Here is a 20,584-nt window from a genome sequence, read left to right on the forward strand (position 1 = left end):
GTTTCCAAGGAGGGTCACAGACCCTTTTTTGGGAAAAGACTAAGCCAAAGTAGGAATTGAGCACTTCTGCCTTTTCTTTGTCATCTGCTGTCATTTAGCCATACTCATTGAGTAGCTGTGCCACTGTTTCTTTTCTCTGTCTTTTACTATGGACATACCTGAAGAAAGCTTTTTTGTTGCTTTTAGCATCTCTCACTAACCGCAGCTCATTCTCAGCTTTAGTCTTCCTGATGCCATCTCTGCAATTCCGTGATACCTGCCTGTACTCTTCCTTTGTGGCCTGGCCTTCTTTCCACTTCCTGTATGTGTCCTTCTTGTTTTTAGATCATCTCTAAGCTTTTTGTGAAGCCACATTGTCTTCTTCTGCTGTTTCCCCCCTTTTTTCCTTGATGGAATTGCTTGCCATTGTGCTTTTAGAATTTCCTTTTTTATAAAATCCCACCCGTCTTGGACTCCTTTTCTCATTAGTGTGGCTTGCCATGGAACCTTACTTACAATTGTTCTGAGTTTATTAAAATCAGCTTTCCTGAAGTCCAGGGTGCGCATATGGCTACTCTCAGCTGTTGCTTCTGTTAAAATTAAGAATTCAAGTATGGTGTGGTCACTTTCCTCCAGAGTTCCCGTAACTGCCACTTTATCCACCAAATCATCTCTATTGGTTAGAATCAAGTCTGAGATAGCTGATCCTCTGGTTGCTTCCTCCACTTTCTGTAGGAGAAAGTTATCTCCAACACAAGTCATAAATTTCTTGGAGAGGCTGTGTTTGGCAGAATTTGTCTCCCAACAGATATCAGGATAACTGAAATTCCCCATTACTACTACATCATGCCTCTTCAAAACATTGGCAATTTGCTTTTCAAAAGTTACATTCTCGTCTTCTCCTTGATTGGGTGGTCGGTAATAGACTCCAAGCACCACATTCCCATTATTTCTTGCCCCATTAATTTTAATCCAGATACTCTCGATCAGCGGCATCACTAGGGGGGTGCGGACTGCACCGGGTGACACCATCAGAGGGGGTGACACCCAGAGCCACCCCTAGGCACCTATCTCTATCTTCAGCCCTGCAGCGGCCATCTCACCAGCCACTTCCCTTTTGGGGAATCTCCTGCTCTTCGGCTGCAGAGCGGTTTCTCCCCCATCCTGCCTGTCCTGCCCGCTCATCAGCTGTGAATTTTAGGTGGGAGGTTTGAATCCTCTGCCTGCTCTTGGGCTGCGTGCTTGAGTGGCTTCCCAGGCAGGATGGGGGGGGGAAACCGCTCTGCAGCCAAAGAGCAGGAGATTCAAACCTCCAGCCCAGGCAAGCGCTGCCTCTGTAAACCTGCTGCATGCTTCAGTGGCGTACCAAGGGGGGTCGGGGTGCAGTCAATCAGGGGGTGCAAAGATGGAGTAGGGTTACCAGGTGTCCAATTTTTGGCTGGAGTTTCCGGTTTTGGGGGGTCCCTTCCAGGTCTCCAGCTAACTTACCTTAATCTCCGGACTCTCAGCTTCAATTTAAAAAAACCCCTAAGTTTCTAGGTCGTCTGGTTCCCGAGATATACACCAAAACGTCAGCCCACCCGTGACTGTTTAATCTGTTTTTTAACCGATCTGTATAGCAGCTTTTAGCCAGAGCTTGGAAAAGTTACTTTTTTAAACTACAGCTCCCATCAGCCCCAGCCAGCATGGCCACTGGATTGGGCTGATGGAAGTTATAGTTCCAAAAAGTAACTTTTCCAAGCTCTGGCCTCTAATCCCGCCCTTTCAGGATTGTAGCCAATAAGGGGAGCCAGGCTTGTGATTTGTTGACCCAGGCAGTGCTTAGGCTTCATTACAACATCAAAATGGTGGTTTTGAGGTCTTCAGTTTGAGTAAGTAAGAATATGGGTTAAAGTTTTTTTTCTCTTGTGTGTAGCAGTCAGACCCTGGGCTGTTGGAGAGGGCAGTGCTTTGAAAACCTTTCCAATATGAAAGCTTTAATCCAATATCTGCTTTTCTGAGAGTAAAGGAATGCTGATCCCATGTACCTGGAGTAAACCCCGTTGAATTCATTAGGACTTACTTTTGAGTAGACATGGTTAGGATTGTGCTGTAAATTAATGGGACTTCTGAGTAAACATAACAAAGAATTCTATTGTTTTCTTACCGAATTTTCACTTTAACCACATGAAACTATGTAAATGTAAATACATTTAGGCTGTGCGTATGATATTGTAATTTAAAGGTGTAATTTTAATTTTGCTAGTTGTTTATGTCACTACTATTCAGTGATATACGGGAATTACAATTTACGAGTAACATTAGTACAAAAAACATTACTAAGGATTCTGTATGGTCTGGTACGGGAGGAGGTCCATGGGGGTGTCACCATGAGTTACTGCACTGGGTGACACCAACCCTAGTGACGCCACTGCTCTCAGTGCAGCTACCAAGCTCATCTTCCTTTATTTCTGTGCAGGGATATATATTTTTAACATATAGTGCAACTCCACCTCCCTTTTTATTCCTTCAGTTCTTTTTGAACAAGTTATATCCTTCAATTGCTGTATTCCAGTCATGGGAGTCATCCCACCAAGTTTCAGTTATACCTATCAAGTCGTAATTGCCCTCCTGTATTAAGAGTTCAGGTTTGTCCTGCTTGTTTCCCATTCTCTGTGCATTAGTATACATCGAAGACCATGTGAGTGATGGCTTGGCTTCCTTACTACATTTTTCTGAGGACTGTTACTGGTCCCTATTACAGCTGATCTCTCTGTTCCCGTTACGGTGCACAAGCCTTCATCAGTCGTTACCACCACGTTTACGTCTCCTTCCCCCTTAGGATTCAGTTTAAAGCCCTCCTGATGAACTTCTCCATGCTGTGGCCAAACACATTTGGTTCCCCGTTCCTGCTTTAGAGTATTCCACAAGATAACTACCTCCCAACCCATCTCCTTTATCCATACTTGCCCCCTCCCCTTTATTGGTAGTTTTAAAATCTAATGGGTCTGTGTCGTATAACAATAAAGAAACGTACTTTTAAAATCAAGTTCTAGGCAAGTCAGAGCTGCTTCACCTGTAACAATACCTCTATGCAAAGATTATATCCATTCAGGAAAATCTCTAATTAATATAATAAGTTAAGAGTTTCTTGTGCCACAAACATACAGACTGAACAGGTGGTGTAATCTTATGAAAACTAATTAAATAAGTGTTCACACCATAATTATCCTGCATTAGCTTGTATCAGCATAAGTCAGCAAAAATGTTAAAGTTAAAACCCACCACTGAATGGTGATTGGCATTACGCACAACTTCATTAATAGACATATTTTAACATTGGTTTCCTAAATATTAATAAAGGGTTTCAGGGCTTTCACTTGGTCCCTCATTCCTTGGTGGTGGTGAGGTGTAAGGTAATCAGTTCATCTTTGCTAACCTAAACATTTCTAAATAATAATAATTCTTCCAGTCATACTCTATGAAATCCAATGCAAAGCTTCCAGGAGTTGCAAATGTTTCAGAGGCAGGGGCTCATGCAGTGAGGGCTTATGTGAATAGAAGGTACTCAAAGGCTGTTCTTGCAAGGAATACAAACCCGGGTTGCCCTGTCCTCTGTCTGTTGGGCTGAATCATTTGGAAATTCATTCATGTTCTTCAACATTTGGGCAATTAGTAATCCAATATCAGTTTGAGGAGCAGATCCATAAATAAATCCTGAACTGTCCTGGAACAGGGAAAAAAAGAAAGGGAAAATGAAAATAATAAGAAATTATGGAAAATAAAGCAGAACTATAGCAAAAGTAGGTAATATAAGCAGAGAATATAAGTTTTTATAACTCCAGTTACTCTTGCCCACATGACAGAAAAATATGTGGTTTCTTCAGTGGTGCTTACTTGTGACATAAGAGCACTAGTACTACATCAGCAGGCACCTTCTATTGCTGATCTAACAACAGTGACACTGTGATCTGCAGGCACCTTCTGTTTTCACCTTTAAGCACCTGCTGAAAATCTGCCAGGCTTAAGCAGGCAGTTAAGAAGATGTGTTTTTGCAATAGGTGATCGCTGTTTTTACTGATTTTTAATGGTTTTTATTGTATGGGTTTTTTAACTTGTTACACACAGCTTTGGTGTTTTTAAACAAAATAACGGTATACACATATATTTATAAATAAATAAATATTTGTAGTCTAGACTTTAATCCCTATTTGTTATTGAAACAGAATAGCTAATTAACTATGATATAGATCTAGTATAACATCCTGGCCAGGTTTGGATGTAACACTAAACCATGAGTTTGTTTAGCTTAAGAAACTACTTTGCACATTGACCAAGCTCACTACTGTGGTTTGTTTGGGCCAATAAATCAGCCATAGCTTGTAATTGGTTTGTGAATCTTGGCTTGCACTAACAGTGGTTTGTCGTTATGTTTAAATTTAATATCCTGGCTTAATCCTAATTTGTTGCTTCGCTCTGCACCCACTGCCTGCCTGGCTACAGACAAATAAGGAAAGAATAGCTCAACATGAAAATAATAATAATAATAAATTTTATTTTTCAGCCGCCTATCTGTCCGGGTTAGGGACACTCTAGGCGACGAACAACAAGAATAAAAGCAATACATATAGATCAACGTAATCAAATTTTAAGCTAAAAAACCATTCATTAAATCAATTGTAACATAAGTTAATCTGTCCCAATCTTGTAGGCCTGCCTGAACAGCCAGGTCTTCAAGGCTCGGCGATAGCTGGACAGGGAGGGAGCATGTCTGAGATCGAAAGGGAGAGAGTTCCAGAGGGTGGGGGCCACAACAGAGAATGCCCTCTCTCTGGTCCGTACCAGCCTAGCTGTTCTCACCGGTGGGACCGAGAGAAGGTCTTGCGAGGCAGATCTCGTCAGGCGGCACAATCGGTGATTCTGGAGGCGTTCCTTCAGATATACTGGGCTGAAACCGTATAGGGTTTTAAAAGTCAACACCAACACCACTCATGTGGCTAAAAGATTCCTGCTGGTGCTTTCACAGACCTCTCTCTCTCCTCATTCTGTCAACAGGCTCCTTTCCCCACTCACCTCCTCAGTGCCAGGCTCTCCCTTTCCAGCTCAACTGCCTAGCTTCCCAGTAATCTTGGGAGGAAAAAATGTTTTTAAGAGACTACTGGCATTTACACCCATAATTAATAAATAGGTGTAGCAAAAGTGTTGCAAATGATTTGAATTAAACATAGGATATTAAGCAACAGTCAGCATCAATATAACAAAGATACTTCTAAATGCCAGGAGGAAAAGCAAAGTTTTAACCTGCTGTCTAATGCTAATAGGGTTAGCACTTGGCACATTTTTCTGTGGTGGCAGTTTGCATTTCGGGTGCCACCACAGAGAGATCCCTCCTATTTATATCTGAAAACATTAATCCACATGTACCCAGAGTCACAGAGAAAGTGAGGCAAAAGTACTTTCACACACCTGAAATTAACCCAATACAAGACTGTACTGAATACAGCAAGATCTCATTTGAGTGGCAGATAGACGTGTGGGTGTTTGTTTATAAGACAAAACAAAGTGAAGGGCATTCAAAAGCTCGCAAAAAAAGGGGGGGAAAACCCCAAAAATTTTTATCTCCCTGATCTTGTGTGGCATTTTGGGGTTCCCCCCCTTTTTTGCGAGTGTTTGTTTATAGCCAGTACTCATCTATTGCCAGACTACTATCTTGCCATGTGTTTGCCTTGTGTTTACTGAATTAGCAGCATGAAAGTAATCGCAGAAAAGGCTTGGAATTTGTGGATGTACCTCAATGGAGCAGGCCATGAGTGACCCTCTCTCAAAGGCATGTTTCATGATTTTATATATATCTTTAGGAACATCCTTTATCTCATAGAACTCTGTTACTCCTCCTGTAAAATCTTCCATGGCCTCAGTGGTATTGCCTCCTTTTAGAGCCTCATAGGACCCGTGAAGCCTGAAAAGGAACAAGAAAAAAGTTAACAGTCTAAATAAATTCTGATTATTCATGTCTGTGTATATATAAACTCTGCATCTTTCATATTATAAAATCAAGAACCTCTATGTCTCAATAATTTACATTATTTTATTTAGAGTGAGATGTTTTAATGTTCTCCGTTTAAACGCATGTACAGTTGAACCAGGATATGATATATTTACACATACAGAATACAGAAATTGTGTAGACTTAGTGCAGAAAACATATTTACTTTGCATAAGCTTTCTCCAGTAAAGCACTCCAGAATTCATTCTGCTGGGAGGATTTGGTGAAGACCAGATGATTGTCATATGTTGGTAAACGGTCATCAATGATAACTTCCACCCAGCTTCCATAACGCCAAAACTAGGGGAAAATTAAGATATATAAAAAATTCATAGTTGTGTGTGTAAGAAAAAAAGTTAAGTGTGGTTTGTGATCAAGAAGTGGTTTGCATATTATGACTGGGGCTGGGCTTTATTATACAGCCACAGTCAGCATGGATTTTTTGCATTCCGCAATGTTAAATTGAAAATACCCTCCATGCCATTCTGATGCTTCCCATAAGTTCATTTCAAAACAAAACCTTACAAAACTTATAGTCCTGAACTCAGAAATGCTTGCTTAACAACCTTCGAAATTTTCATGGAGATACACAAAACAGTCAGAGAGAATCGAGAGTTCAAAGTTTAAAAAGGGAGAGAGAAAAACGAGACCCATTGTGGACTTTTTTCTGTCAGAGTTCTCATAATCTGTTGAACTTCATTAAAAATCAGCCATGTTCACAGAGTACTTGTAATCTTATTACTGACCTTGCCCCATACGCTGACCTTCCTCTTCTGCAGTTTAAAAGTAAAAAAAAAGGCTGGCTGATTTTTAATTTTTAATTTTGCATTGAATTCAATGATAATGTTGGGCATGCTCAGTAAAAACCAACTGTCAGTGTTCTAGAAGCCAGACTCACAGCTCCTTGGCTTGCCTAATCAGGTGGCCACACCCACACCAGACTTTTATTTCACTTCAGACAGTCATGGCTTCCCCCAAAGAATCCTGGGAATTGTAGTTTGTGAAGGCTGCTGAGAGGAGACTCCTATTCCCCTGACAGAGCTCCAGTGGCCAGACTGGTTTAACAAGCAGCCACTCTGATTGAAGCTATGTGAGGGGAAGAGGGCATCTCCTAGCAACTCTCAGCACCCTTCACTAACTACACTTACCAGGATTCTTTGAGAGAAGCCATGACTGTCCAAAATGAAATAAAGGCCTGGTGTGGATGTGGCCAGGGACAGTTTTGGTTTAAATTTATGTGGGAGGTTACATGTGCCTGCTGTAGAATAAAAAGGTGGGGAAAAGCAATGATACTGTTCACAATGTTTTCCTTTTGGAAAGGAAAAGGGCTTCCCCTCTGCCCAGTTCCCACCCACCCAATCTCCTCCCCTCCCTGCCCCTTCCCCGGGTCAGTGTTGGACTATGACCTGGGAGACCAGGGTTCAAATCCCCACACAGCCATGAAGCTCACTGGGTTACCTTGGGCCAGTCACTGCCTTTCAGCCTCAGAGGAAGGCAATGGTAAACCACCTCTGAATACTGCTAACCATGCAAACCCTATTCATAGGGTCGCCATAAGTCAGAATCAACTTGAAGGCAGTCCATTTCATTTTCAAGCATGATTGCCTGGGAGTAAATTCCATTGAACTCAATAAGCATGCAGATGGTCAGACCTGCCTTTCTCCTCTCCTCTCCCTTCCTCCTCCCTTCTTCCTCCCCTCCCCTCTTCCTTCTTTCTCCCCTCCCCTCTTCCTTCTTTCTCCTCCTCTGCCCACCCCAGCCTTCCCTCCCCATGGTCAGTGTTATCTATTCTAAGCATAATTGCATGGGAATAAATCCCACTGAACTCAATAAACATGCAAATGATCAAACTTGCCCTCCTCCTCCCCGCTCCCCTCCTCATCCCCTGTGGTCAGTTTCACCTATCCTAAGCATGATTACAGGGGACTCAATCCCACTGAACTCAATAACCATGCAAATGATCAATCCATTCTCAGCAAACTTGCAGAGGATCCCATATCTTACCTCCTGGATTAAAAAGCAAAGAAATTCACTAATACGGAAAAAACCTTCCGGTTTAAGAACATACCTATAGCCAACAGATATTTCTATCAAACTTTAAAAAGCAAATGTTACCAAATTCTTCCAAGCTATACAGGAAGTGGATTGGACTGTGAAAGACTAACCCAAGTTGTCTTTGCATTTTGAAAAATTTGTAGGGTAGTACAATATCTCAGAGAGGACGTCAGGACTCCTGGTCCCCTGGTGCATTCACTATTGCTGCCCAGTTTCCTTGCTTTTTAAAGTTTGATAGAAATATCTGTTGGCTACAGGTATGTTCTTAAACTGCAAGTTTTTTTGCCTATAGTGAATTATATTATGATTAATTCATAGTCGCAATGAAGTTTGCTAAACTCATTCAAATTGGCCTTTCATTCTCTCCCATTCTCCATTAGTTAGTTCCCTGTAGCTGAACTGCAAAAAGGAGCAACTTTTTTGCTTGATCAACAACATGTACCTGGAAGTGAAAGATCCCAGCATAATCTTTTATGAAGGTCTGCTCACGTGGTATGACCCGGAACAGCAATTTTTCATGCAAGGTGAGACAAGCAATGGCAGCCAGGAACCAACAGTCACCTGAGAGAAAGCATATACAGCAGGACAAATTAAGGGTCAGACGTAGGTCTCATCTACACGGTGGTTAACTGTGCATTTAGTGTTACTCACATGTCCTTTTAATTCATATGGTTCGCATGACGTTACTGGCAAACAAAAGCTATCACGCAGTTTTCCTTAAATCCATACCAACCCAATTCTCTGATAATACGAAAAGGGAAGGAAAAAACTTATTCACTCCGTATCTCTAGTGCTTGCAGATGCTTTGCTCTGATGCTTTTAGGTGGGTGTGGCAGTCGTTCCCCTGTCCATGCCCATTCTCTCCTGCTCCATTCATTTTATTTCCTGTAGGCTGAAAAGCAACTTCTGGCTGCTCTCCTCCTTCTGCTTTTTTATGTTGCTGGAAACAGTGCCTTTATTTTCTTTCCCCCCCTAACTTGTGTGCATAAGCATAACACTGCTCAAACAAAGATTTGTATTTTAGCTGTATCCTACCAGGGAAAACAAAGAGATTCGCATTTCTGGGTTTTTTTAAAAAAGGAACCCACTGAAGCATGCTTGGTTGCCAGGCAACCAGAGGGAATGGAAATGTTAAATTAAAGGACGTGGTAATTAGGAAACTGTGTGATTGATCCTTCCCCTCAGTGTGAATAGAAAACACTGTGTTTGCTGCTAGCATTGAGCCCTTACTGTGGATGGTGCAAATAGAAAATGGAGGTAGCAACAGCATCTTCAGTACAAAGTAATGTTCCCATGTGGATATGCCCTTACAAAGAGGAAAGGAGAATGTATACTTCTGAACAATTAGTGCTTCTACAATTTTTTTCCAGAGCAATTGGCATTTTGCTATGCATATTAGTTAGAAAATGATCTCTGATAACTTACCAAATTAAGTTATCACACACCTAAAACAGGTCAGAAGAAAGGATTTTGTACCTAGTTCTCCTTGACAAATGTCACTCCGGTTGGCTCCACCAATAATAAAACGTGGATTGTCACAGATTTCCTACAGAATAAAAATAAATTGCTGAGAAGGAAGGACATGCTCAGAAAGTTCACGTTACTCTAAACAGTGGGTGGAGAACCCATGACACTCCAGATGTTGTTCAACTCCACCTTTCATCAGTCCTGACTTAGTGTTAACAAGGATGAGTTGTAGCAACCCTTTGGCTTACGCACTCTCATTCTCTTTCTCCTCTAATGCAGCTGCGAGGAGATTGTAACATCCACTTCAATTTTAGATTAACCACACTTTAGCATTATGACTGAAGCCTAAACTGATATTAAGATGGTTCGTTTGTTGATAAAAACTACTTCTGAAAGTATTATTTGGTTGGCTTGTTTAACAAAACCATAGTTAGGTTAGCCACAGTGCCATGTCACCTGAACAAAGCAAACAGTGGTTAATTAAAAAGAGCTTCCAAACTTCTTTTGGCAGCGCTGGAGTAGCAGGGGGAAGAGTGTGAGCCAAATGTTTGTTTCTTTGTTTATTATTTTATTTATATCCCACCCTTCCTCCCAGTAGGAGCCCAGGGCAGCAGTTCACCTAGGCTCAGGGGTGTAGTTGCCCATGGTCTCATGGAGTCTTAGACCCTTACATTTTTGGGAGCCAGGTCCCAACAGGGTCCCTATGTCTCCAGCATCCTATGAGCCAATCAACATGAAAGAGGAGTGTGTTAGCCACTGAGAAGAGTCTTCTAAGTTGCTTCCTTGTTGTTTCCTGCTGATTAGAGCTGATCAGAGTGAAAAGGCCTATTAGTTCCTACGTCAAAAAGCCAAATTGTGGAGACTGAGAATTCTGTAATTGCAGAAGAGACAGTAAATCCTGATAATAGTATCCCATCTACATCATCAAGCAGTTTAGTATCTCTGACAATGAGAAAGGATAGTCAAATGGTGACAGTGACAGAGAAGCAGGAAGCAATATTCAAGCCTGGCCAGATTATTCTACAATCTTAGAAGGTTGTATAATCTTAGAAGGGGGCATGACTATGGCTATTATGAAGGGACCCTGCACTTCTGAATTTGCCTACTGCCTAGGCTCATTCTTGTTGTTTCTGAATCAGTACTCTGTGTGCTTTAATAACTAGGAACTAAAAGGAATTGTCATCTTTCACTGGCTTTTGCTGCAGAATATCTGCAATTTTGTTTATGGTCAATTATATAAATTGATGGAGTTCTAAATATATATAATGAAAATAAAATGCTATGTTAAGGAAATTAAGAGATTGTTGCTAATAAAACTATCCTGTGCTCATTTACCTAGTAGTAAGTCTAATTGGAAGAGTGGAATTTACTTCTGAGTAATCATATATATGATTGGAGTAAAAGATGTCACTCATAGCTTTTTTCTGCCACATACCAACATAGCTATTCGACTTGCAAGCGTAGTATGCATCTTCCCTATTTTAATGTAATTATTTTCTTAGTGTATAACTTGGATTGCATTAGTTATAGCAGAAAATAATTTTCATAAAATGCATGAATGACAAAATCCTATACTCTCCAGCATTTAATATCTGGTGATTTTCTGCATGCTTTTAATTGCATACACTTGATTGCAATTTCAGTGTAACATCATACCAGTCTATGGGGTTTTTCTGGGTTTCCACAAGAACTTATAGATACTATTCTGTCTGCAGTGACTGGAGGAGTTGTACTAGCAACAGGACAACCTGATATTCTGAATACCAGTTCAATACAAAATCCTGGGTCAGGCAATCAACATCCATAGCACGTAAGAGGAACAGGGTGCAGTTTCTGAAGCAGAAAGAAGGAATTCTGCAGAATATTGTCTCAGGGTGGAGACACACTCACTGTTCTGCCAGTTCCAGTGCGTCTCTACCGCTCTTTTCTGAACACAGGGGATGCACGGCGCTAGTGAAACCCACTCCTTCTTACCGTAAAACCTGGTGGGGGCAGTTTGAGAGAATTTTAAAAAAAATTCACTGAAAAGATATTTCGTAACTGATCAACAGATCACCTTGTTGCCCCTCCAGGTGTGGCCAATGGAAACTCTTTGCTGTAGGCAACTCCTGTGTTCACAGCCTCAGTTTCTGCAACTGCCGAGTGCTAAAAGCGGACATATGCATTTTGTGGAATGAAGCGGTTGTCTGAGCTGGTTGAATTCTGGCCTGGCTTACGTTGACTACAAGTAGTATATGCTTGTGTGCATCTTTCTAGTGCTTCCATATGTAAAAACACCTTCTATGTAGCAAACTGACACATTAGAGACAAACTGCACATCATACACAAACTCATATAACGCTGTAGCTTGATGGCCCCTTTTTTGCATTAAAGACTCATAGGGTGAATGTAATTGATAGTGGGAAATGGTAAAGAAAAAGGTTCTTTTCCCATTTTCCCATCTCCAAATTACGACTTCTAGCCACTCTCCCCCCCAGCAGGGTTTAAAAGGTGCAGGTGGGTGGGGGGAAAACACTGGGAAAGGATCCGGGTTCCCTTCAGACTCTCACTGTTTTGCAGGAGGGATTCACTTGGATCCTGGGAATTTAGAGTTGCCCAGTTAAAATGGATTAAAGTGCCCTGGTGCAACAAATCACTTTAAAAAACACAGAGGAAAGTGGTTAGGAAAGTGACAGGGAAAGGCACTAAAAAGTGTGGGATAATGATCAATTTACAGGAACATATATAATCTCCCCACAAACAAATCAGTACAACTGCTCAATAAAGAGCAGAAACTGCTTTGCACAAGCATATTAGGAAGAATACTCAATGAAGCCCTTTCAAGGAGCCCTTTGAGTGAGAAAATGATAGGTGGGAAAAGGATTATCCCCTCCATTTTTCTCTTACCAATCACATCCTTCCAAAGAAGCTTCTACAATACAAAAGAGCTGAGGGGCTACAGTTACATGCACTTTCATGTTATGTGTAGCTGAGCTCTCAGTGAGAGAGGTTTAGCGCAGTAATCCCCTAAAATACCCACCTACCATTGCAACACATGGAAGTGCAACAGTGCCTCTTGGAGACAGGAATAACAGTTTTCCAGGGTCTTAAATGTTTGACCATGGGTAACAAGGGAAATGCTTTATGTAGCCATTTTATTTGGGAGGCACAGCCACTGTCCCCCAAAGTCGACTCTTTGTCTGAAAAAGCCCATAGTCTTTGTAATGGCATCTTAACTCTACACCTTTGGGCTGCCTAACATGTGATACTAGGTTTGATAAATCAGGGTGCCCAGAGTCTACATGTGGACTTGGAAGAGTCTAGAGTGATGCCACTTCTCAAAATGCAGGGCCATCATGTTTCAAAATGGATCCTTGATTGATAGTCAAGAATAAAACTGCCCATTTGCTATCTGGCCAAGTTCAAGGTTCTAGTTTTGGTGTACAAAGCCCTATACAGCTTGGGACCAGGATACCTGAAAGACCGTTCTACCCTTTTTATACACAGTCGATGTCGGAAGGCAGAGCTGGGGTCCCAATCCCGGGGAGCTGGATCCCGGAGAGTTGGGAGAAGAGTATTTGGATGGATGGCAGAGGGAAGGGGGAGGAACTTCCCCCCTTTGGAGCGAAGACGAAACAGAGGAACTGCCAGTGATAAGGTCGCTTAGCAACGGGGAGCCTGAGCCCTCCCTGGACATTCTCACGCCTCCCCCTCTTTCAGGCTCAGAGCAAGAGGGGAAAGAGGGAGGGCTGCTCACAGCCGAAAAGCGGGAAGGCAGTTTACCATCAGCCCCTTCCCTATCCCCCATCCTGGAATCGGAAACTTCAGAAGAGGAGGGGGTGATGCTTCCCCCCTCACCGCGCACACGCAGACAGCTGAAAAGACAGGAGAGAAGGGGGGAAGGTGGGCAGTACCTGAGGGGCAGTTAAGGAGGAGCGAAAGATTGCGCGCCCGTTTGGCCCCTTCTTAAAGAACAGGCGGGAAGAAGTCCCTTGCTCTGTCAACTTTCTCCCAATGCCGCAGGACCTGTATCCCTGTATTGATTCATGAGATAACGCAGTCTTTGTTTGGACATTACCCTAATAAAACACGAATTAACTACAGCCGTTGGTCTGGTTCCTGAGTCACATCCTGGGCCTGACAGCTTGACAGAGCCACCTAAATCACCCTCAACGCTCTCTTCACTTGACTGGGACAAGATGTCAAAGGGAGCAGCAGGGGGGACGAACCCCACTTCTGAGACGGAAGAAGTGGAACTCTTGAGGACTAAGGTAGCTGATTTGCAGACGGATGTTCAAGCCCTGCTAGCAGCAGTCAAGGCGCTGAAGACGGATAATCAAACCTTGAAGGCCACGATAGACCAGATGCGAACAGCCCCTCCAGCTGCCGTAGTAAAGGTTCCCATTGGATTGCCCCCAAAATACGCGGGACAAAGTGATCAGTTGGCAACCTTCGTGGCTCAATGTGAGTTATATCTGGATGTCAGGCACACGGAATTTCCAGACGATGAGGCTAAAGTAGCTTTCGTGATTAGCCTCCTGGAGGGAGAAGCTGCAAAATGGGTGACTCCGTATCTCGTGAGAAAGGATACTGTCTTAGGAAGGTACAGAGGATTTATACAGGAGATGACCGAGATGTTTCAAGACCCGCAAAGGGCTGAAACAGTAGCGTGGCAACTAGGCGCTCTGAAGCAAGCTAAAGGGACTGTTTCCGAGTACACTAACGCTTTTAAAATTCTGTCCCAGGAAACTGGTTACAATGACGCCGCCCTGATGTTTATGTACCGGAGTGGATTAAATGCTGAAATCCTGGATGAGTTGGCCAGGACCTCCCCCCCCCGCTGACCTACCAGGGCTCATCCGGCTATGCCTACAGATAGATCACCGGATGGAAGGAAGGCGCCTGGAAAGGTAGCAGGAGGTCCCGAGATACTCAGCCTCGGCATCCCGCAACAAGACCCTTCCCACTGCAGGGATGGCAGGTAATGCAACTGAGGGACAGGGAGGGGCTAGGCCAAGACTGTCGGAAGAAGAAAAGGAAAGACGACGCCGGGAACGTTTATGCTTTTATTGTTCAAAGCCGGGCCATGTGGCCAGAGACTGTGGACTGAAAGGGGGGAAAGCCGAGCCGTCGGGAAACTAGAACACCCAGTCCATGTGCAGGCCGGTGGACTGGGGGCAGCATTGTATAAAGGCCCCCCAACGATCCAACCTCCCTCAAAGGGGGTGTTGGTCTTGCCTATTCGGATTACAACTTCCAGAGGAGTGGTGTTTAATTCCACTGCCTTAATTGACAGTGGAGCCTCCACAAATTTTATTGATGCAAAGTTAGTCAAGCGTCATGGAATTTCCCGGTGGAAACTGGACGCTCCCCTAGCTGTGGAGACTATCGATGGGAGACCCCTGAAGTCAGGAGGGGTGACACAAGCCACGGAGGAAGTGAAACTTCAAATCCCCGGGCACGAAGAGTTCATTTCGCTATACGTGTCAGATCTCTCGAACTTTGAGGTGATTCTGGGAATGCCCTGGCTAGCAAAGCATGAACCCACAATAAGTTGGAAGGAGGCGGTGGTGTGGTTCACCTCACAGTATTGCCAGGAGAACTGTCAACCTGAAGGAATCAAGAACACCCTAGCGGGGGCAGTGCAAGAGATCGAGCAAGTGACCCTGCCGCCAAAGTATGAAGAATTCAAAGATGTGTTTGATGAAAAAGAGGCAGAGACTTTACCCCCCCACCGCCCTTACGACTGTGCGATTGACCTAGTGCCAGGAGCCAGCATCCCATCAGGGAGAATCTACTCTCTCACAGAGAATGAGAGGGAGGCCCTGAAGGAATTCCTGGATAAAAACCTGAGGCGAGGATTCATACGCCCCTCACAATCCCCTGCTGGAGCGCCACTATTGTTTGTGAAAAAGAAGGGGGGGAACTCAGACCCTGTAACGACTATCGTGCATTGAACCAGATCACCATCCCCAACAGCTACCTGCTGCCCCTGATCTCAGAGTTGCTGGACCGACTGCGCTCTGCAAAAATCTTCACGAAGTTGGATTTGAGAGGAGCGTACAATCTGATCAGAATGAAGGAGGGAGATGAATGGAAAACAGGATTCTTGACCGCTTACGGACAGTATGAATACCTGGTCATGCCGTTCGGGCTTTGTGGAAGTCCAGGAATTTTTCAAAAATTCATGAACGACGTGTTTAGAGACTTGTTGAACACGTATGTAATCTGTTACTTAGATGATATCCTGGTGTTCTCAAAGAACCAGGAAGACCACGACCAGCATGTGAAGACGGTGTTGAAGAGACTGAGAGAAAATCACCTGTATGCTAAATTAGAGAAATGTGGATTTGACCTCAAGTCTCTAGACTTCCTTGGATATCGAATCTCAGCGGAAGGCGTGGAGATGGACCCAGGGAAAGTAAGCTGCATATTGGACTGGGGCCAACCTGTCACCAAAAAGGATGTACACCGGTTTTTGGGGTTTGCCAATTATTACAGAAAGTTCATTCCAGGGTTTTCCAAATTAACAGCTCCTCTGACTGACTGTTTAAGGGGGAAGAAGAAGTTTCAATGGACAGAGAACGCCACCGAGGCCTTTGAGGAGCTGAAGAGAAGGTTTGCTACTGAGCCCATTCTGCGCTTTGCTGATCCGAACCGCCCTTTCGTAGTGGAAGCAGATGCTTCAGATTTTGCCATCGGGGGGGTCCTGCTACAATTAGACCAAGAAGGGAAGGAGCTGCACCCCTGTGCGTACTTCTCTCGGAAGTTAAAGCCTGCAGAGAAGAACTACACAGTTTGGGAGAAGGAGCTGCTGGCCATCAAGGACTCTTTTGAAAACTGGAGACAATACCTAGAGGGGACCTCTCATCGAATTGAAGTGCGCTCCGACCACAAGAATCTTGAAAGCCTCCAAACCGCCAGAAAGCTGAACCAGAGACAATTAAGATGGTCCCAGTTCTTCACTAGGTTTAACTTCCAGATTACTTACCATGCCCAAGCCAAAAACCAGAGAGCAGATGCCTTATCCAGACAGCCACAATACAAAGAAAGTGAATCCGAGGACCAGCCTCAGTACGTAATCCCGCCAGAGAAATTAACGTTGGGAGTATGCCAGCCTTCATGGGAAGAGGAACTCAAAAAGGCACAAGAAGATGCAGACATGCTAAAATATCAGCAGGAGACGGGACAAGGTCAAGACTCAGAAGTAACCTTTCACTGGAGAAATGGACTGTTATGGTTCAAAACCGCCAGATATGTGCCAGAAGGGGAATTAAGGCTCAGAATCCTACGCCAGTGTCATGATTCCATCACAGCGGGACACTTTGGGATTTACAAGAACATTCAGAACGTGGCCAAGGACTTCTGGTGGCCTAAAATGCGTCGGGATATTGAGAGTTATGTAAAGTCCTGCTCTGTCTATCTGCGGACAAAAACACAAACAGGGACACCAGCAGGACTGTTACAACCGTTGCCTGTCCCACACGAACCCTGGAAGGACCTCTCCATGGATTTTATAACTGATCTACCCAAGTCCCAAGGAATGACAGCCATCTTAGTAGTGGTGGATCTACTTACCAAAATGGCACATTTTCTTCCTTGTGCAGGGGCCTTAGAGGCTAAAGAAACGGCCAAGTTATTCATAAAAGAAGTCTACCGGCTGCATGGATTGCCAAACAGCGTAGTCTCAGACCGAGGAACTCAGTTCACAGCCAAATTTTGGAGAGCAATGTGGAAACAGTTGCAGACGGAATTAAAACTCTCCTCCGCCCATCACCCCCAGACAGATGGGCAGACGGAACGCTTGAACGCCGTTTTGGAAAGATATTTACGAAGTTATGTGTCCTATCAACAGACTGACTGGGTATCATATTTGCATTTTGCAGAGTTCGCCTACAACAATTCTCTGCACTCCAGCACTCAACAAACCCCGTTCTTCGCTAATTATGGATTCCATCCTAAAGTCTTTCCAAGCAGCTCAGAAGGAATGCTGGCACCGGCAGCTGAGAACTTCCTTAAGGAATTGCAAGCGGCGCAACAGACACTGAAACAGCAGTTAAACGAAGCCAAAACGGAGTACAAGCGAGTTGCTGACCTGCACAGGAAGGAGGGCCCCCCCCTTCAACCGGGAGACCAGGTATGGCTGTCCACCCGCTTCCTCCAGATGCTGGGCAAATGTAGAAAATTACAAGACAAGAGGGTGGGTCCTTTCGAAATAGAAACTCAAATCAATCCCGTGGCGTACCGACTGAAGCTGCCTGACACGTTTAAAATACATCCTGTGTTCCATCGATCCCTCTTAACGAAAGCCGCCCCTCCCAGTGAGTTACGGCCGGAGGAACCTCCCGGAGCTCCACTCCTGGTAAATGAGCAGCTTGAGTTTGAAGTTGAGGAGATCTTAGATTCCAGGATCAGACGCCACAAGCTGCAGTACTTGATTCACTGGAAAGGCTATGGGGTGGCTGACAGATCATGGGAAGATGCAGCTGATGTGCATGCTCCAGAATTGGTAAAACTTTTCCATCAACGTTTTCCCCACCGTCCCAAGCCAGACAAGGGGAGGGGGGCACAGCCTGGGAGGGGGGATGGTGTCAGAAGGCAGAGCTGGGGTCCCAATCCCGGGGAGCTGGATCCCGGAGAGTTGGGAGAAGAGTATTTGGATGGATGGCAGAGGGAAGGGGGAGGAACTTCCCCCCTTTGGAGCGAAGACGAAACAGAGGAACTGCCAGTGATAAGGTCGCTTAGCAACGGGGAGCCTGAGCCCTCCCTGGACATTCTCACGCCTCCCCCTCTTTCAGGCTCAGAGCAAGAGGGGGAAGAGGGAGGGCTGCTCACAGCCGAAAAGCGGGGAGGCAGTTTACCATCAGCCCCTCCCCTATCCCCCATCCTGGAATCGGAAACTTCAGAAGAGGAGGGGGTGATGCTTCCCCCCTCACCGCGCACACGCAGACAGCTGAAAAGACAGGAGAGAAGGGGGGGAAGAGGGGCAGTACCTGAGGGGCAGTTAAGGAGGAGCGAAAGATTGCGCGCCTGTTTGGCCCCTTCTTAAAGAACAGGCGGGAAGAAGTCCCTTGCTCTGTCAACTTTCTCCCAATGCCGCAGGACCTGTATCCCTGTATTGCTTCATGAGAAAACGCAGTCTTTGTTTGGACATTACCCTAATAAAACACGAATTAACTACAGCCGTTGGTCTGGTTCCTGAGTCACATCCTGGGCCTGACAGTCGATCACTGCGCTCTGCAGGTGAGGGCCTCCTGCAGATACCATCTTATCAGGAGGTCCGTTCTGCACAACATAGGAAATGGACCTTTAGTATGGCGGCACCTACCCTGTGGAATTCCCTCCCCTTAAATATTAGGCAGGGGCTATCTCTGCTATCTTTTTGGTGCCTTTTCAAGACTTTCCTCTTTCAACAAGCCTTTTAAGTTGAGACCTATCCCAGTCTGTGTCTGTGTTGGAATTGCTTTTTAATTTTTTTTTTTTTAAAAACCAATATGTTTTTTAACCCTTTTAAAAAGATGTTTTAAAAACTTTTTAAAAAAATGTTTTTAAAGTTGTTTTGTTTTGGTGTATATTAGGGTCTGTTTTTATGATGTTTTGATGTGTTTTTAGTGCTTCTGTTTGCTGCCATGTGCTCCTGCTGGGAGGAAGGGCGGGATATAAATCAAATAATAAATAAAATAAATATGTAAATAAATAAAACAACTTAGACTTAGAAGAGGACAACAAAAAGGGTAGAACAAGAGCCCTATTCCAAAAGATTAGAGAAATTAAAGGGAAATTTAAAACAAGGGTAGGAATATTGAATAATCAACAGGGGAACACACTGACTGACCAAGATGAAATAAAAGGTAGATGGAAGCAATATACTGAAGAACTCTATGAAAGAGATGCAAGGATGACAGATTTATTTACAGAGGAACTGTTTGATGAAGAACCAGAAATTTTAGAATGTGAGGTGAAAGCTGCTCTTAAAATACTTGGAAGAAACAAATCACCAGGAACAGATGACATACCAATAGAGTTGCTACAAGTTACTGAGACTGAATTTGTCCAAATTTTGACTAAAATCTGTCAAGAAATATGGAAAACTAAACAATGGCCCACAGACTGGAAGTGTTCCATACACATCCCAATTCCAAAGAAAGGGGATCCCAGGGAATGCAGTAATTATCGAACTATTGCCTTAATATCCCATGCAAGTAAAGTAATGCTCAAGATTCTACAACAAAGGCTCTGACCATATATGGAGTGAGAAATTCCAGACATCCAAGCTGGATTTAGAAAGGGAAGAGGTACCAGAGATCATATTGCAAACATACGTTGGATAATGGAACGGACCAAGGAATTTCAGAAGAAAATCACACTGTGCTTTATAGATTATAGCAAAGCCTTTGATTGTGTAGATCATGAAAAACTATGGAATGCTTTAAAAGAAATGGGGGTGTCCTGATTGTCCTGATGCGCAACCTATACTCTGGACAAGAGGCTACTGTAAGAACAGAATATGGAGAAACCAATTGGTTCCCAATTGGAAAGGGTGTGAGATGGGTGGATTTCAACACCGTATTTGTTTAATCTACACGCAGAACATATCATACGGAAAGCAGGATTGGACCAAGATGAAGGTGGTGTGAAAATTGGAGGGAGAAATATCGACAATTTAAGATATGCAGATGATACCATACTACTAGCAGAAACCAGTAATGATTTGAAACAAATGCTGATAAAAGTTAAAGAGGAACGCACAAAAGCAGGACTACAGCTGAACATCAAAAAGACTAAAGTAATGACAACAGAAGATTTATGGAACTTTAAAGTTGACAACGAGGGCATTGAACTTGTCAAGGATTATCAGTACCATTCAGATCATGTATTATCCTAGTATGTCCTTCAGAGCAGAGTAACAACAATGTATTTAAAAAAGAAAAAGATGGTAGTAATGGCTGCCTGCCATTCAAAATAGATTTTAAGTTTAGGCTCTGAATTCAAACACCACCAACTGAAATTCAGTTTTAAAAAGTTGAAGGAACAGGTGAATACTATTTCTTAAAATGCCATTATTTTTCATATATATAT

The 20,584-nt window shown here is 43.7% G+C and overlaps 1 protein-coding gene across 4 annotated transcripts in view; it reads right to left on the bottom strand.

Annotated features, from left to right (window-relative positions):
- The window catches only part of CAPN3 (calpain 3), a 57,045-nt gene that overhangs the window by 35,746 nt on the left and 715 nt on the right, over positions 1-20,584 (bottom strand). For all 4 annotated transcript variants that reach the window (XM_061611307.1, XM_061611308.1, XM_061611306.1 and 1 more), the window contains exons 2-6: positions 9,536-9,605; positions 8,502-8,620; positions 6,171-6,304; positions 5,749-5,917; positions 3,557-3,685 (exon numbers count right to left, since the gene is read on the bottom strand). In XM_061611307.1, the coding sequence (XP_061467291.1) occupies positions 3,557-3,685; positions 5,749-5,917; positions 6,171-6,304; positions 8,502-8,620; positions 9,536-9,605 (621 nt within the window). The remainder of the gene's footprint in view (positions 1-3,556; positions 3,686-5,748; positions 5,918-6,170; positions 6,305-8,501; positions 8,621-9,535; positions 9,606-20,584) is intronic.

Source organism: Rhineura floridana, chromosome 2 (genome assembly GCF_030035675.1).
Source record: "Rhineura floridana isolate rRhiFlo1 chromosome 2, rRhiFlo1.hap2, whole genome shotgun sequence".
Taxonomy (NCBI): Eukaryota; Metazoa; Chordata; class Lepidosauria; order Squamata; family Rhineuridae; genus Rhineura; species Rhineura floridana.